Source organism: Glandiceps talaboti, chromosome 21 (assembly GCF_964340395.1).
Source record: "Glandiceps talaboti chromosome 21, keGlaTala1.1, whole genome shotgun sequence".
Lineage (NCBI taxonomy): Eukaryota > Metazoa > Hemichordata > Enteropneusta > Spengelidae > Glandiceps > Glandiceps talaboti.
In genome coordinates this window covers 10,841,019-10,856,797 of record NC_135569.1, presented here as the reverse complement: position 1 = coordinate 10,856,797, position 15,779 = coordinate 10,841,019, and the positions used below count along the sequence as shown (strand labels likewise).

Sequence of the window (15,779 nt, the reverse complement as noted above, 5' to 3'; positions counted from 1 at the left end):
AAAGCACTGCTTTACTTGATGTCAGAAGAATGTGAAAAACATCCCTAATTTACCCTTCTGCAGAATACAAGGTACAAAGCTCTTAAGAAATGGTACTATGAGGTGATAATACCCCCAATTTGAGCGAGGGCGCTGTATTCTCAATTTCCTTTTCGCAGCCTGCAATGGCCTATTGCCATGTGTCAATGGTACAGAGCATGTACTGATTTTGGGATTATGATATCATACGTTCTCTATACATATTTTACCAGTGTACACTACGAATGTTGATAAGGATGTCATTTGATATTATGGGATATAATAGGTAAAATCTCAAAATTATGATGCAATATTTGAAGTGCTTTGCAAGTTTTACCTGACTTACTTTATCTCACATTACAGTTTCCGATCTTGATATCATGAGAATTAATACCCAGTCAATATATGCTTTGTTTGAAAAGACCCAGATTATATTAGGATTAAAATTTAGGCATGAAAAACAGTTGCCTAGCAGTTGTCTAGCAGTTGTCTAGCAGAGATATAGAAAAAGTTGCTTCTGAACAAAAGACTAATCCTATGTAATCCACATGATTCCATTGATGAGATTAGCATTAATCCAAGAACCTGGTACACCGCTTTTAGTCTAGGTCCTGACAGGGACCGTATTACGTACTAACAATCCCAGTCTAGTCAATCCCCTTGCTCAAGGCGTTAAATGTGGTTCAACCCCCATTGTGAGCGGAGCGCAAACTGCGCATGTCAGTAGTATTCCATCACAAATTGAGAGGCTGTCATCATTGCTCATTAATATTCATTTGCACAGCTGATTCAGTTTCGACTATGATATGCAAATATCCAACCAGGATTCCACCTCCAGTCTATTTAAACTAAAATCACGTGGGGACGCCACGACATCATCATGTTTATGTGAACGCCATAGGGGGAGCACAGATATCTGTGCTCAAGCAAGGGTATTGACTTGACCGGGACTGTAGTACGTAATACGGTCCCTGTCAGGAACTAGACTACATGTACATCATTTTAGATCTAAGGATGAAGATTGAGGTTTGAAAACACTTCAGCACAGCTATAGAAAAAGTTGATCCCGAACAAAAGGTTTATCCAATGTAATCCTTATGGCTCCACTGATAAACAGTGTTTTGAGACTGAGCAACTAAGGAGAAGGGGAAAAAATGGAAAGGGCGACATGATGGCTGCTCCTACGAGGTTGCGGGGGAAATGGTCCATAAGGAAGCAACATCCTATGTTTATTTACAATATGAAGCTAACACTTTTTACCTTTTCTCGGATGCTAAATAGAGAGAAATAAAACAACATTTCATTCAATCATTAATTATACTTTATTAGATTAGTAGGTAGATTTTTATTTTATTGTATTTTATTTTTTTCATGTGTGAGTGTCTAGTTCAGGTTTTCCATTCTCTTCCAAATGGTCTCTGTGTTGTTTATTTCTTCCTATTAGATGTACAGCCATTACAGATTGGAAGAACAGTTTTACATATTTTTTTTAAAGTTAATGTCAATTTCCACATCCATTTCTTGCGTGACTTCACAATTTTTTGCAATTTTATTATTTTTTTCTTGAAAACATAAAAAAAAATGTTAGGGTCGGCAGTGAAAAACTAGGTGGGTCGGGTAACCGGAACTTAACTATTATATTTTTTAGGCCTGTGGATTAACATTTGGGTGTGAAAAACTGCTGTCTAGCAGAACTACAGAAAAAGTCGGTCTAGAACAGAAGGATAATATGATTTAATCCTCATGGCGCCACTGATAACATTAAAGTGCAAGCACCTGGGTGTGAAACCCTGGCCTTTAAAGTATAGGCTGGCAGTATATTATATAGTTTTCATGATAAAAAGTTTATAAAAAAACTAACAGGAAACACATTGTACATTGTAATTCTGTCGACCAATCAGAATAGAAGATGAGTGCCATGCTGAAGTACATTTTTATAAATCATTTTCAGCTTTATCTAGAAGATAACCTCTTGAGAAGGTAGTAACCTCCTGTAGCCACCAGACTTTTTGTCTGTGTATATGTTTAACCCCTTCAATACTGAAAACATTCCCGCCAAAATTGTTTGGACAAAATTCTTGTTTTATGTAAGTTTTTGGCATATATTAATTTCATTTTAGACTGGAATTAAAGACATGTTACTTCCTAATAAAGTAATATTATTGTAATTATGAAAATATAAATTAGGTCCCCATATTATTTAAAACTCGTCTCTAGTCATGAAAGGGTTAAAGGGACAACCTGGCCAACTTGAGACACTACTCAATAAATGCACTAAATGTTGATGTAATGTAATTGTACCATGTTGATATATATACAACTGTAACATCTATACAACATTGCTAGGTTTATGGATGTGTGTAACATCTCCATACAGATGGCTAGGTTTATGGATGTGTGTGACATCTCCATACAGATTGCTAGGTTTATGGATGTGTGTGACATCTCCATACAGATTGCTAGGTTTATGGATGTGTGTAACATCTCCATACAGATTGCTAGGTTTATGGATGTGTGTGACATCTCCATACAGATTGCTAGGTTTATGGATGTGTGTAACACCTCCATACAGATTGCTAGGTTTATGGATGTGTGTAACACCTCCATACAGATTGCTAGGTTTATGGATGTGTGTAACATCTCCATACAGATTGCTAGGTTTATGGATGTGTGTAACACCTCCATACAGATTGCTAGGTTTATGGATGTGTGTAACATCTCCATACAGATTGCTAGGTTTATGGATGTGTGTAACACCTCCATACAGATTGCTAGGTTTATGGATGTGTGTAACACCTCCATACAGATTGCTAGGTTTATGGATGTGTGTAACACCTCCATACAGATTGCTAGGTTTATGGATGTGTGTAACATATCCATACAGATTGCTAGTTTTATGGATGTGTGTGACATCTCCATACAGATTGCTAGGTTTATGGATGTGTGTAACACCTCCATACAGATTGCTAGGTTTATGGATGTGTGTAACATCTCCATACAGATTGCTAGGTTTATGGATGTGTGTAACACCTCCATACATATTGCTAGGTTTATGGATGTGTGTAACACCTCCATACAGATTGCTAGGTTTATGGATGTGTGTAACACCTCCATACAGATTGCTAGGTTTATGGATGTGTGTAACATCTCCATACAGATTGCTAGGTTTATGGATGTGTGTAACACCTCCATACAAGATTGCTAGGTTTATGGATGTGTGTAACACCTCCATACAAGATTGCTAGGTTTATGGATGTGTGTAACACCTCCATACCTTTCATTGCGGTAATGCGTTTATCTGATAAGTACATGTATTGAACTGAGAGTAACACTACATTATAATATTGGTACATACAGATTATTATTCATTTAGTAGTCCACAAAGGATACATATAGTTTGATGCATGTACATGCATTTCTCAATCTGATTAAAATCCGATGTAGTGTACACGTCATGATTTCTCTTTGACTGTTATATGTTTACCATCGTTTGTTCTTTTGTGAGCGCTCGTTACATATATCTCGGTTGTCTTTCCTATTTTAATACTGTTTTGCATATATACATTGTGTGCAGTCTGTATATCATGTGCACAGTAACATTATCTGGATTAGTGGAAGAGGTACACATATTGGGACCAGTAATCTGTAGCCTAAATTATTCACCGTGTACATTGTGTTCAATCTGTATAACACGTCCTATGTCAAAGTTGCTGTAACCATGGAAACTCCAGCCTACATGTACATGGCTGTCATATTAAAATATAGCTGGAAGACCTAGGATATTAATCCCTTTAATCCTCTGGAACAGAGAAGACTTAAACTCTCTAAGGAGATCCAGGATACATTGAACATCTCATTACAGATTATATTTTGTCATGTTGGAGTTGGATGTTCAAATTACAATTTATAAGATACCAGGTTTTTGCTATAAACACAATAAGGATAACATCCCATGATGTGATGCAAAGTTTCAATTTTTGTCCTGCTCATCGTCATCCACCTCCAACTCCACCTCCTCTTCCTCTCCCTCCTCCTCTTCTTCATCACTGTCATCATCGTCGTTGTCATTGTCATTGTTGCCATTGTTCCATTATCATCTTCATTACCTCAATTTCATCATCTTCAACATCTTCGTCGTTGTCGTCATTGTCTTGTCGTCATCATCGGCGGCGTCATCGTTGTCGTCGTCATTGTTGTGGTCAACATCATCATTATCATCATTATCATCATCATCATCAACATCATCATCATCATAATCATAATCATATCATAATCATCATCATATCTTATCATCATCATCATCATCAACAACATCATCGTCATCATCATCAACATCATCATTATCATTATCATCATCATCATCATCATCATATCATCATCATCATCATCATCATCATCAACATCATCATCATCATCATCATCATATCATCATCATCATCATCATCATCATCATCATTATCATAATATCATCATCATCATCATCATCATCAACATCATTGTTTTTGTTGTCATCATTACCGCCACTACCGCCATTCCCTGAATGTGTCAAAGTTATTATTCAAATACAATGTATATATTCACCAAAATCAGTGAAACACAAGAAAGCTGTAATTCTGACTTTTGCATTTGAACATAACAAACATTCTAAAGAGAAAGTTAATGTGACTAGCATTTCAAAATCTAGTATTAGTGTTATTGGCGTGTATGTAATCTACAGTCATTTCGGAGTGTACAGTAGACTCCAGAGTACCGACAGAGAGTTACAAATACTACAAGATTGACTTTACGACATTCATTAATCGTCCACTGGCCTCATCAATCAGACTAAAATGTCAGCTTCATTATATCAACCTATAAGCCATATTTACCTACCTACAGAAACTGTATCAGAGTGGAACTGAGTAAATGTTCTAAAAACATACAATCAAGGTTGCCATGGTAACCGAACTAGATCATTTGTATTTCAAAAGATGAAAACAATCAAAGATATATACGTAGGTTTTGCAAAGGTTTAACTGTGGGAGGTAAAGTCCTACACAAGTTTTTAGAACCTTTGGTACTTCAAAAGTTCATAGAACCCTCGTTATTGCAAATCTTATGTTTTTGGAACTCTGATTTCTAAAAAATGTTAGAACTTTAGACACAAAGAAAGAAAGGAACTATAGTAATTTTCAATATTTTTAGTGAATATTTTGGAAGAGAACTACAGCTCTGACTTCCGAACCCTCTTCAAATTTTATCTAGATATGATGGCCATCTTTGTTTATTATTAAATCATCCACCCAAACCATACAAATGTAGCTGTCTCTAAAAGTACAAAATGTCGTCAGTCTTGCTTATCTAGATTTTATATTTCTCTTTTATGTCGCTAAATCTCTATCAATTATGATATGTCTGGCAACTTTCTTTTAATATGTGACAGTCTGCATACATTGTTGAGAATGTATAGCGTGCAAAGATGACATGCATCGATTCAATTCAAATGTAGCATGCTGCACTTTACCACACCCAGGATACACTGTAGCCAGTGTATTAGCTGCAGACTTTGGTTCTACTTTTGGCATCCCTCCATGCATGAATGTTAACAGTGGACTGACTACTGTATTGATGGTTATAACATATATACCAGTTGATAACTTGCATAAGTGCAAGAACCCCTGATGTGTTGCATACACCAGTATGGGTATACTCACACATATTCTTACATTGATTGTGTTTTTGGCTGTTTTCATTCATTTTACACTTGTGAACACCGTAAGTACTCGTACAAATACCCAGAACGACTGCAGAGAGTACCCAGGAGTATTTGCACTTATGTTTGTTGTGTTTTCTGTCGCATTTTCACTTGCTATAATTCTCATGGAAGTACGACTCCATAGACCACTGCAAGCACTTATGAAAAAATCCTGAGTACTGTATACGCCACAGGGGGTTGTGTTATATCAGTGCAAGGGTATCATTATTTGTGAAAATACATATAAAATGTGAAACACTGTTAGTACATGTATTTACTGAAGACAATTTATTTTGAAACTCTGTGTACATGTAACTCCAGACTTTAATGATAATCTCCTCTAGGCAAATGACAACTTTCGCTATTTGTCTAATAGACGTACATGTCAGGATGGATGCCTCATCACAATAGCAAACATGTACATTTCTTCTTTTTCTATATCATCAAATTAAGGCTATCTCTCCAGTCAAATATTGATTATCTTCCCTATTCAGTTCCATTCGTCTCATTGACGTAAATACAGAGGCAGTTGCTATGCCAACCAGTGATATTTTATGATAGAAGTGAGATGAATTATTGTTCATGAATGAGAGAGAGAGATCACTCCTACGTACTCCTAGACTCAGTCTTCACTCTATAATGAATTAATTTGCTACGCTTTCTTAAGTATATTATAAGTAAATTATCAATACATTCAATGATCTATATCATACTCATTTGCATATTACATGTACAGTCTACTTAAAATACATTTCTGTGAAAAACGCTTAACTTACGGACAAAAAATTATTATTTTGTAACATTTATTGACTTCATTTGAAATGGGCCACGTTAGCCCCCCTCCCTCCCCCAAAAAAGGATTGTTTCTGGTCAGCATGTGCATCACTTAAATACCCCCCTGTGTTGGTCTTTTTTTCCATGTTTGTCCAGCCCATGCAGTCTGCAGACCCATGGGGAAACACAAAAATAACCCTCCCTACTTCAGTGAAGACAACTGCAGAGCCAACCATGAACAAGCAAGTGATATCTGCCCCCACATACACACTTGCTCTAAAGTACTAAATAAAACAAACAGTAACTGCCATAAATAGTAGATTGAGTGACAGGTTTGTTGAGAATTCAAAAAAAAGAAGAAGCATCGTCGCACCACTTTAGACAAACTGTTCTGACCAGTAACAATTTTTCTTCTTGGCCTTACATTCATCTGTTTATTATCATGTGTGTATTTATTTAAAGGAAAGCTGAGTATTGAAACGGTAGTTTTTCTATTTGTCCTGTCAGTGGCAATATTTTTCACGTAATAATTACCAACCAATAGCCTTTGTGTGGTCACTTTCAATACTTTGATTACAAGCAAATAGCTGGATGAAATTAGACATACAAAAAACACAGAGATGAAGGAAAATGTTAAAATAACAACGATCAAATATATTTAATGATTAGCAATGTGCACGCAATGTTATTTTTTAATTATCTGTATGCTGTCGGTTTAAAGGTTCACTTCAGATTAGGATTGGTTTGAATACTGGTTGTTTGGCAGAGTTACATGTACTATTAAAAGTTTCAGCATTGCTATAGGCATGGTGAAGTGTGTGAGAGAGAGAGAGAGAGAGAGAGAGAGAGAGAGAGAGAGAGAGAGAGAGAGAGAGAGAGAGAGAGAGAGAGAGAGAGAGAGAGAGAGAGAGAGAGAGAGAGAGAGAGAGAGAGAGAGAGAGAGAGAGAGAGAGAGAGAGAGAGAGAGAGAGAGAGAGAGAGAGAGAGAGAGAGAGAGAGAGAGAGAGAGAGAGAGAGAGAGAGAGAGAGAGAGAGAGAGAGAGAGAGAGAGAGAGAGAGAGAGAGAGAGAGAGAGAGAGAGAGAGAGAGAGAGAGAGAGAGAGAGTGTGTGTTTGTGTGTGCACGGATATGAGTGATGTTTCTAGGGATGTGTAAATGGTAAATTATTCAATACAAGAGGATATGCTCCTTGACATGCAAATTCAGGTGCAAAATTACTTTCGGTCAAAAATCTTGCTCAAAGAATTCTGGCAAATAGGTTTGATAGTTGGTAGTAATGTTCCCAGGGGTGCCTAGATGATAAATTCATCAATAGAAGATGATCTGATTAATTTTATCATGTATAATTTAGATGTGAAAATGTGAGTTGTCGTCAAAAGGGTACAACTTAGATGATAGTTATTGTTTAAATATAAATGACTTCAGGTGTGCTACAACGCCATTGGCACTATTTGAATAGCAAATGGTACAATGAGAATCTGAAACCTTATCAATAAATGAACATAATTTTACCTTATTAGAGAGGGTTAGGTGCGTATATTTATGTGTGTTCGTCATAGTCGCGTGATACGAAGCAACCCAGGTGTTCTGTATCAGACGATGCTACTTCAAAATGTATGTCTACAAATGTACACGAAACTGAAAATGTGTTAGGTTTCCATCATTTTTCTTCTATTAAATGTCATATTTTTGAAATAAAAGTTTGGAAGCATAACTGTGAACAAATTGTTCTGTTTTTCGTTTGGGTATACTTGTGGGGAAAATTGCAAAAAATACTGACAGGTTTAGAAAACAAAGTCATGTTTGTTGCCTTCTGGACAGAAGATGTCAATGCGAGCGTGTGTGCACATTTCATTGTCTTTCATGTTTGCGTTCTGAACACGTAACTAAATTGCAACTTTGTTCGTGTAATTATGTGTATGCTTGCGCGATAATGCTCCCACAGGCGTACGCATTCTAACGTGTATCTACATTGTAAACTCCTGTATTATCTGAATTATACTTACGAGAATGAAACCTTCAGAAACACAATTACAATGTACTACTCAGAAGTTGAGTTTTTGTTTTCAATATTTCAAAGTATAGCCAGGGGTAGTAATGTTTAATGTTCAAAAAATCCCAAATTCTACATTTGGTGATGCCATCATATATTGATGCACTCTGCTCTCTGCTCCTACTCAATAATAATAATGATAATAATTTATTTTTTTAAGAAGACCATTACACAACAATTGTCTCAACGGTCTATACATTACAAATCGCAAAATTTAAAAACAGGATTCAGAGAAAAAAACCCATAAAAAACTGCCATGCTCATCACGTCATAAAATCGCAACAGTTTGATTAAAAACAACAAAAGAAAGAGTACAGGACGCACCAGAAACCTGTTAAGATACAATCACTTCAACAATTAGATATTCATGAAATATGAACTTTTTAAGATTTGCCTTGGATAATTCGAATTTATCTATCAACCGAAGGACAGATGGAAGATGATTCCACAGTTTTACTGTAATACAGGACACTCCAGGAGTCCTTTCAATGACTTCTGTTACATTTTTAAGTAACTCTGCAATGAGTGTAGCGGCCATATTGGAATTGTCACTATACATGATGTATACTGTCGCTTATAGTTCTTTGTGTATGTTTAACTTTTTTTTCACCTTCATATTCTGGCGTAATGTGTTGCAGTCAGTAATCCATGCATATTTATTTAATTCTCAAACTACCCAGTAATGCCTAGAAGAATTTCAAAGTGCAAATTTTGAGCGAAGATTATTTTAAAATGAATGACCTAAGACTGAATTACCGTTTATTGCCTTTGGCTGAACAAATGTAGAAAATATGGATATTGAAATCCCTGAGGATCTGATAAATGATTATTTTACTCTTCCATGTAATCAAGACGCCATCATAATGCTTACTGCTAAATAGCTGACAGCTGTGCAAATGTATATATAACATTTGGAATTATTTCGTTTCGTATTACAGCATTATACATTCATCACACACAATCGCGTCGTGATATTTCTTTTCTCACTTTCTTCTACGCATAAAAAATTCACGGCAACTTTTCTGTTTATGTATACTGTATAAGTGTATTATGATACAGGATTATCACATTTTAGTCAGTATGTCGTGATGGCTACATTTCCCAAGGCTTCTATAAACCTATATATTTTCGCTGCTAGAAGAGTTTGCAATTTTATAGTCTTCAGCTAATTCTCAAAAAATAATTTTCACTAATTACCAGACTGCTGCGTCGTGTTTACGTACAAGAAGGCATTTTAGTCACTACTTATTTTTATGTTTTTCATAGCCCCATGAAATAAGCAAAAAAAAAAGCCTTTGAAATTTCCAGGTTTACGATATTTGCTGTCCACAGCTGAACTTAGATCACAAATTGGATTGACCACATGCTGACAGAGATAGAAATCTAATTCAATCAGATCCAAGCCTGTGTTGCAAATTGGTTCAGCAAGGCTATATATTCTCATATCTGTTAATGTGTCGCATCTAATACTTAGAGACCTTGGTCGACACAATACTTTAGAAAATGAAGACTGCCCAGGAAACGAGTTCGGAAATTAGTTGGATCTCATAATAGTCTATCTGTTGGCAAGTCGCTATACAAATGTAGAACTATTGTTACAAATGAGGTTTCCTGGCAATCAACCAATAACGTGATTGGCTCTTTGTATTATCGTTTGAGTTTTAGAGGAAGTAATGAGAATATTGACAGATATGTACAAATAGATGTTGATTGGGAAATGAAAAAAACATGAGTTAAAATTGCCTGGGATATCTCATTTATTGTAATACTGTATATTAGTGTTAGTGTGGATAATTACTATGGGATTATGAAATGGAACACATAAGAATTGAAAAACTGAACTGTGAAAGTTGAAGGGATGCAGGAAGTATGTTGTTTAACCCCTAGTTCCTGATCGGATGGACGGGAACATTTCCCACTAACGACATATCATTATCAGCATTAAGTCCCCTCTCCTCCCTTCCCCTCCGCCTCCCCCTCCCCATGGAAACCTCCCATTTGGATGAGTTGATTGGTCAAACTCTATCCTACAAGGTCCCCATTCATAAAGCAGTGTACTGTATGTGAAATGATTACCTCAGTGAATGAATACAAAATCGTGTGACTTTGAAAGCCCATTTTAAGAGACTAGTAGTAACTTGGAAAAATAAACAAATTGACTCATATTCCTGTTTAAAGTTGTTGATGGCCTGATACCGGCTACAGTTATACATCAGGATATATATCTCATACCACAAGTAAAATCAAATCCAGGAACTTTAAGAAAAATACCAGCACAGCAATCCTGTGGGAAAATACACAACAAATAACTCTCACTGTTTTCAAATACAACCCATAACACCAAAGTAAAGTATTTTCTGTATATACCACAATTGTTTATAGCATCCATATCAAGTGTAAAAGTATACCGTTTCATTTACTAATTGACCACATTAGAAAGGCCACATGTATATAAACCAATTGAAACAGTATACTCTTAGACACTTGATATGAATGCTATAAACATAGCACATAGAGAAAATGCTTAACTTCAGTGTTACTTGTTGTAATATGAATGCTATAAATGAGTGTAACACATAGAGAAAATGACTTACTTCAGACTCAGTTACTCATTGTAATATGAATGCTATAAATGAGTGTAGCACATAGAGAAAGTGCTTTACTTCAGTGTTACTCGTTGTACACTACTCCAATACTAATCTTTGCAGCTCGGTTCTGGGTTTTGTGGACCAAGTTTGTGAACTGAGGCCCAACTATCTCATGTATAACCGTATTGTTACATTATTCCCCAAAGTTTGTCTTCCTTCAACTGGAAAACACAAGTGATGGATGGTTTTGTCACTTTGTGTTTTCGACTCATCATGACAAGGCCCCTCAGGTCACTTGTGTTTCCCCGTGGCTGAATGAGGAAAGATAAAGGGGATAATATTGAATTGCCTGTCAATATTTGTGGTGCAGCTTTGAGCAGAGCACAAACTAATTTTATAAACTTATTAACTTTCTTTGTTTCGTACTAATGAATGTTTATTGAAAAATTTGACATGAAGCTGTGAAAAGGGAAGTCTGTAATGGATACAGTTGTGTAGTTAAACATAGGTGTGTAAAGAAGTATGAGCTAAATTTGCACAAGATTAAATTCTGTAGTCAGTAGGGGTTTTTTAGTTTGCCCTGTATACATACATGTACGTATGTCTTTGGTGGCTGTTTGAGTTACTTTGGAATGGACTACAAAATTTTGACATGTCCATGCCCAAGAAGAGTTAATTAAAATGATGACCATTACTGAGACCCACCTGCCAACAAACACTCCTTTATACATGACAATATACTTCTAGCTCAGTAATGTTCCTGCCAAGGCTTATTTGCGCGCTACTTGTGCAAAGTCTCCGTCTGCTCTCACAGTTCAAATTTCATGTTTTGTGTAACCTTATATCCAAAGCATCAAGAAAGAAACAGAAAAACATACACAGATAAAGTATAATTGTTGATTAAATGAATTTTAGTCAGCATACACGTATTGTAGTAATAACTGATCAAGTGCATCAGTCGGTAGATATTGTATCTTTTCTTCAATTCCTAATGACAGATGAGCTTACCCCGTGAGTTTATTGATGTATATCATATCTCTCAAATGATCACAAAATTATGTTTAATACAGGGTTCCTTGTTCTTGGATCACTCACTCAGGATTGTGGCAACATGAGAAATAACCCACATTTTGCAATTGTACATTTTTGTTATTGACTAATTGGTTTATTTGAACATACACAGTAAACAGGAAAGTGTTTCTGGGCAGGATGCTTCGCTCAGACTTCACTGAGCTGCTTCGGTTGGCCCATTGTATGATATTGACTTTTTAGCTTGATAAAGCTTAATATTTTATTTTTCTGTTTTTGTTGGTAGATTGCTTCAGAGCTGCAGCAGAAGCGGGTCCAAATGATATCCTAAAACTGTACAACACTAAAGACAATATTATAAACATATCATCTAAATTAGAAGAAAATACACCTGATAGCCGATATAAACTGGAAGTTGTTGCAGCACACTGTAGTGGTAAGTTTACATTCTCATCAACCATTGATATTTCCCGCAAAGGTTTGTGGAAAAACCCTGCAGGAAATAATATGTGTACTACAATCTCTTTGTCTTTATAAAGAATGAACTTTTTGATTTGACCACGTGTGTGTCTCCACAAAAGTATGTTGTAAATGTCATTCTAAAATATCGCTACCCTCCTGCATTTTCAATAACCGTATGTAACATCCTAAACTGAAATGAAAATTCGTACATCCTTGCTTGATTACTTCTGGTAAATGTAACTTTTGTGAAATGTATTGCTGACTACTAGTGTATGGTTACGCAAGCAGTGTTGTTAATCAAACAGTCGACCATACACTTACATAATGCAAACAGGAAATTGAGAAAACAGCGCCCTCACTCAAATTGGGGGTATCATCACCTCATAATACCGTTTCTTAAGAGCTTTGTTCTGTGGTATTCTGTAGTTCTTTAAATCAGGGACGTTTCTTGCATTGTTCAGACATCGAGGAAAGCAGCAGTGCTCTATGATTAACCGAGTAACCTATACCATGCATACCCCCAAGGTACACACAGACAGGAAGTAGAGCGCCACTATGGCAAATTTTGGAAAGGCTTATACCAACCCCATACTGATAGTGAAAGTGAATGGAACCAATGTACATGTAGTTCATCTTGTTTAACACCCAATGACTCTGGTAATCAAGCCTTCGGTTTACTTAAGATAGAGACAAACTAAATATATTGTTCTTCGATGTGTGTTCCTCTGTTGTGTGATTCTAATCAAGGTTGTGTAAACATTGGAAGTCCCTGGAACTTTGTCACTCCTCCCATATGGAGACTGTAATGTAAAAAATAAAATAGTAATCACACAAGGTGTTACCACACCGGTAGTTTAACCTTCAGTTTGATAGACACGAACTAAATCTATTGGTCTTCAATGTGGTAGATTACACAGGTGGGCGATAGCAGCTCCTGTGTTGTGCGAATCTAATCACCCTGTGATCAACATAGTGTAAACATTGGAAGTCCCAAACGAACACTGCGAGTTCATGGAACTCTAAATAAAGAAGTGTCAGAGATACCTCCCCTACTGAGACTAATTAAACAAACATCCATTCAATACTAGCTTATCACTGTTGAATCAACATGTTGCGACAATAGTTTTAATTTAAATTGTATCTAATCTTAGAAAATTGAAGGCGCAATTAGCAGGATAATATGAAACACAGTGAATTCACAAGGTTTCCTTTCTTTGTGACGTGTATCATCCTATGGCATGGTACTAATTGTGAGCTTGATGGGAAAGTACATCATATGTATCATATTATTGTGTACATGTACATGTGTATATTTGTTGTCGTCCCCCCCACCCCCCACAATGCCAATTAAGATTCATGCAGTAGGCTTCCAGCTGTGCAAATGCAAATGAACTTGATAACAAGGTTCCAAGTTGGTTATCCATCACATAATGACATGCACTTGTACTTTGCTGTGTCATTCAAACTTATAATTTGCTAACTGTGATTATTCCGGCATAATTCTGTTGCTGAATATGCGTCATCTGTTTGACATTATAGTTACTATGTGTCATTAATAAAGAAGTCGATAGAATATGATTAATTCATGCCGCCGAAAATGATATTCTGATATAGAGTGAATTAATCTCTCTAACAAGTGATATTGACAATTATATACCTATTATCATACAACAGTAGCTAATGCGATGGTGATGACGCATCCCAAAGATTCTCAGCTCATATACTGACCTAGTTACATTTTCCAGAGCAATTGATAGAGAAACAGGAGTGGGGTCCTTAAGTGACCTTTCAATGTGAAATGAGAAAAGATCACAGTGGGACGTCATGTTATTACAGGAAAATACATGTATTACCTGTCAAACTCTTTTTATTTTATCAACATAAAATAACAATGATTATCATGATTTGACAAGGCGTATACTTTGACGGTTTCATTGATCTGGCGTAGTCGTTTCTCCCAATATCAACTTCTGTGTATATGAATTATGTAAGACGTTTCGTTTGACAGTCACCGCATGTAGAAAATGTACATGTTGTACTTCATTACTACTTGATGGATATTATGCTGCTACAGCCATTTTAGTTTTTCGTCAACTGCTACATTTTGTATGATTCTGCTGTCAACTGCTACATATAGGACATTTCCCTGTCAACTGCTACATATAGGACATTTCCCTGTCAACTGCTACATATAGGACATTAACCTGTCAACTGCTACATATAGTACATTTCCCTATGAACTGCTACATATAGGACATTTCCCTGTCAACTGCTACATATAGGACATTTCCCTGTCAACTGCTACATATAGTACATTTCCCTATGAACTGCTACATATAGTACATTTCCCTGTCAACTGCTACATATAGGACATTTCCCTGTTAACTGCTACATATAGGACATTTCCCTATGAACTGCTACATATAGGACATTTCCCTGTCAACTGCTACATATAGTACATTTCCCTGTCAACTGCTACATATAGGACATTTCCCTGTCAACTGCTACATATAGGACATTTCCCTATGAACTGCTACATATAGGACATTTCCCTGTTAACTGCTACATATAGTACATTTCCCTGTCAACTGCTACATATAGTACATTTCCCTATCAACTGCTACATATAGTACATTTCCCTATGAACTGCTACATATAGTACATTTCCCTATGAACTGCTACATATAGTACATTTCCCTGTCAACTGCTACATATAGTACATTTCCCTGTCAACTGCTACATATAGGACATTTCCCTGTCAACTGCTACATATAGTACATTTCCCTATGAACTGCTACATATAGGACATTTCCCTGTTAACTGCTACATATAGTACATTTCCCTATCAACTGCTACATATAGTACATTTCCCTATGAACTGCTACATATAGTACATTTCCCTGTTAACTGCTACATATAGTACATTTCCCTATCAACTGCTACATATAGTACATTTCCCTGTCAACTGCTACATATAGTACATTTCCCTATCAACTGCTACATATAGGACATTTCCCTGTCAACTGCTACATATAGTACATTTCCCTATGAACTGCTACATATAGTACATTTCCCTGTTAACTGCTACATATAGTACATTTCCCTATGAACTGCTACATAT

The 15,779-nt window shown here is 36.1% G+C and overlaps 1 protein-coding gene across 1 annotated transcript in view; it reads left to right on the top strand.

Moving 5' to 3' along the window:
* Window positions 1–15,779, top strand: part of LOC144451159 (high affinity cGMP-specific 3',5'-cyclic phosphodiesterase 9A-like) — a 69,492-nt gene that overhangs the window by 38,323 nt on the left and 15,390 nt on the right. The window contains exon 2 of the mRNA XM_078141940.1: window positions 12,483–12,632. Within this exon, the coding sequence (XP_077998066.1) occupies window positions 12,483–12,632 (150 nt within the window). The remainder of the gene's footprint in view (window positions 1–12,482; window positions 12,633–15,779) is intronic.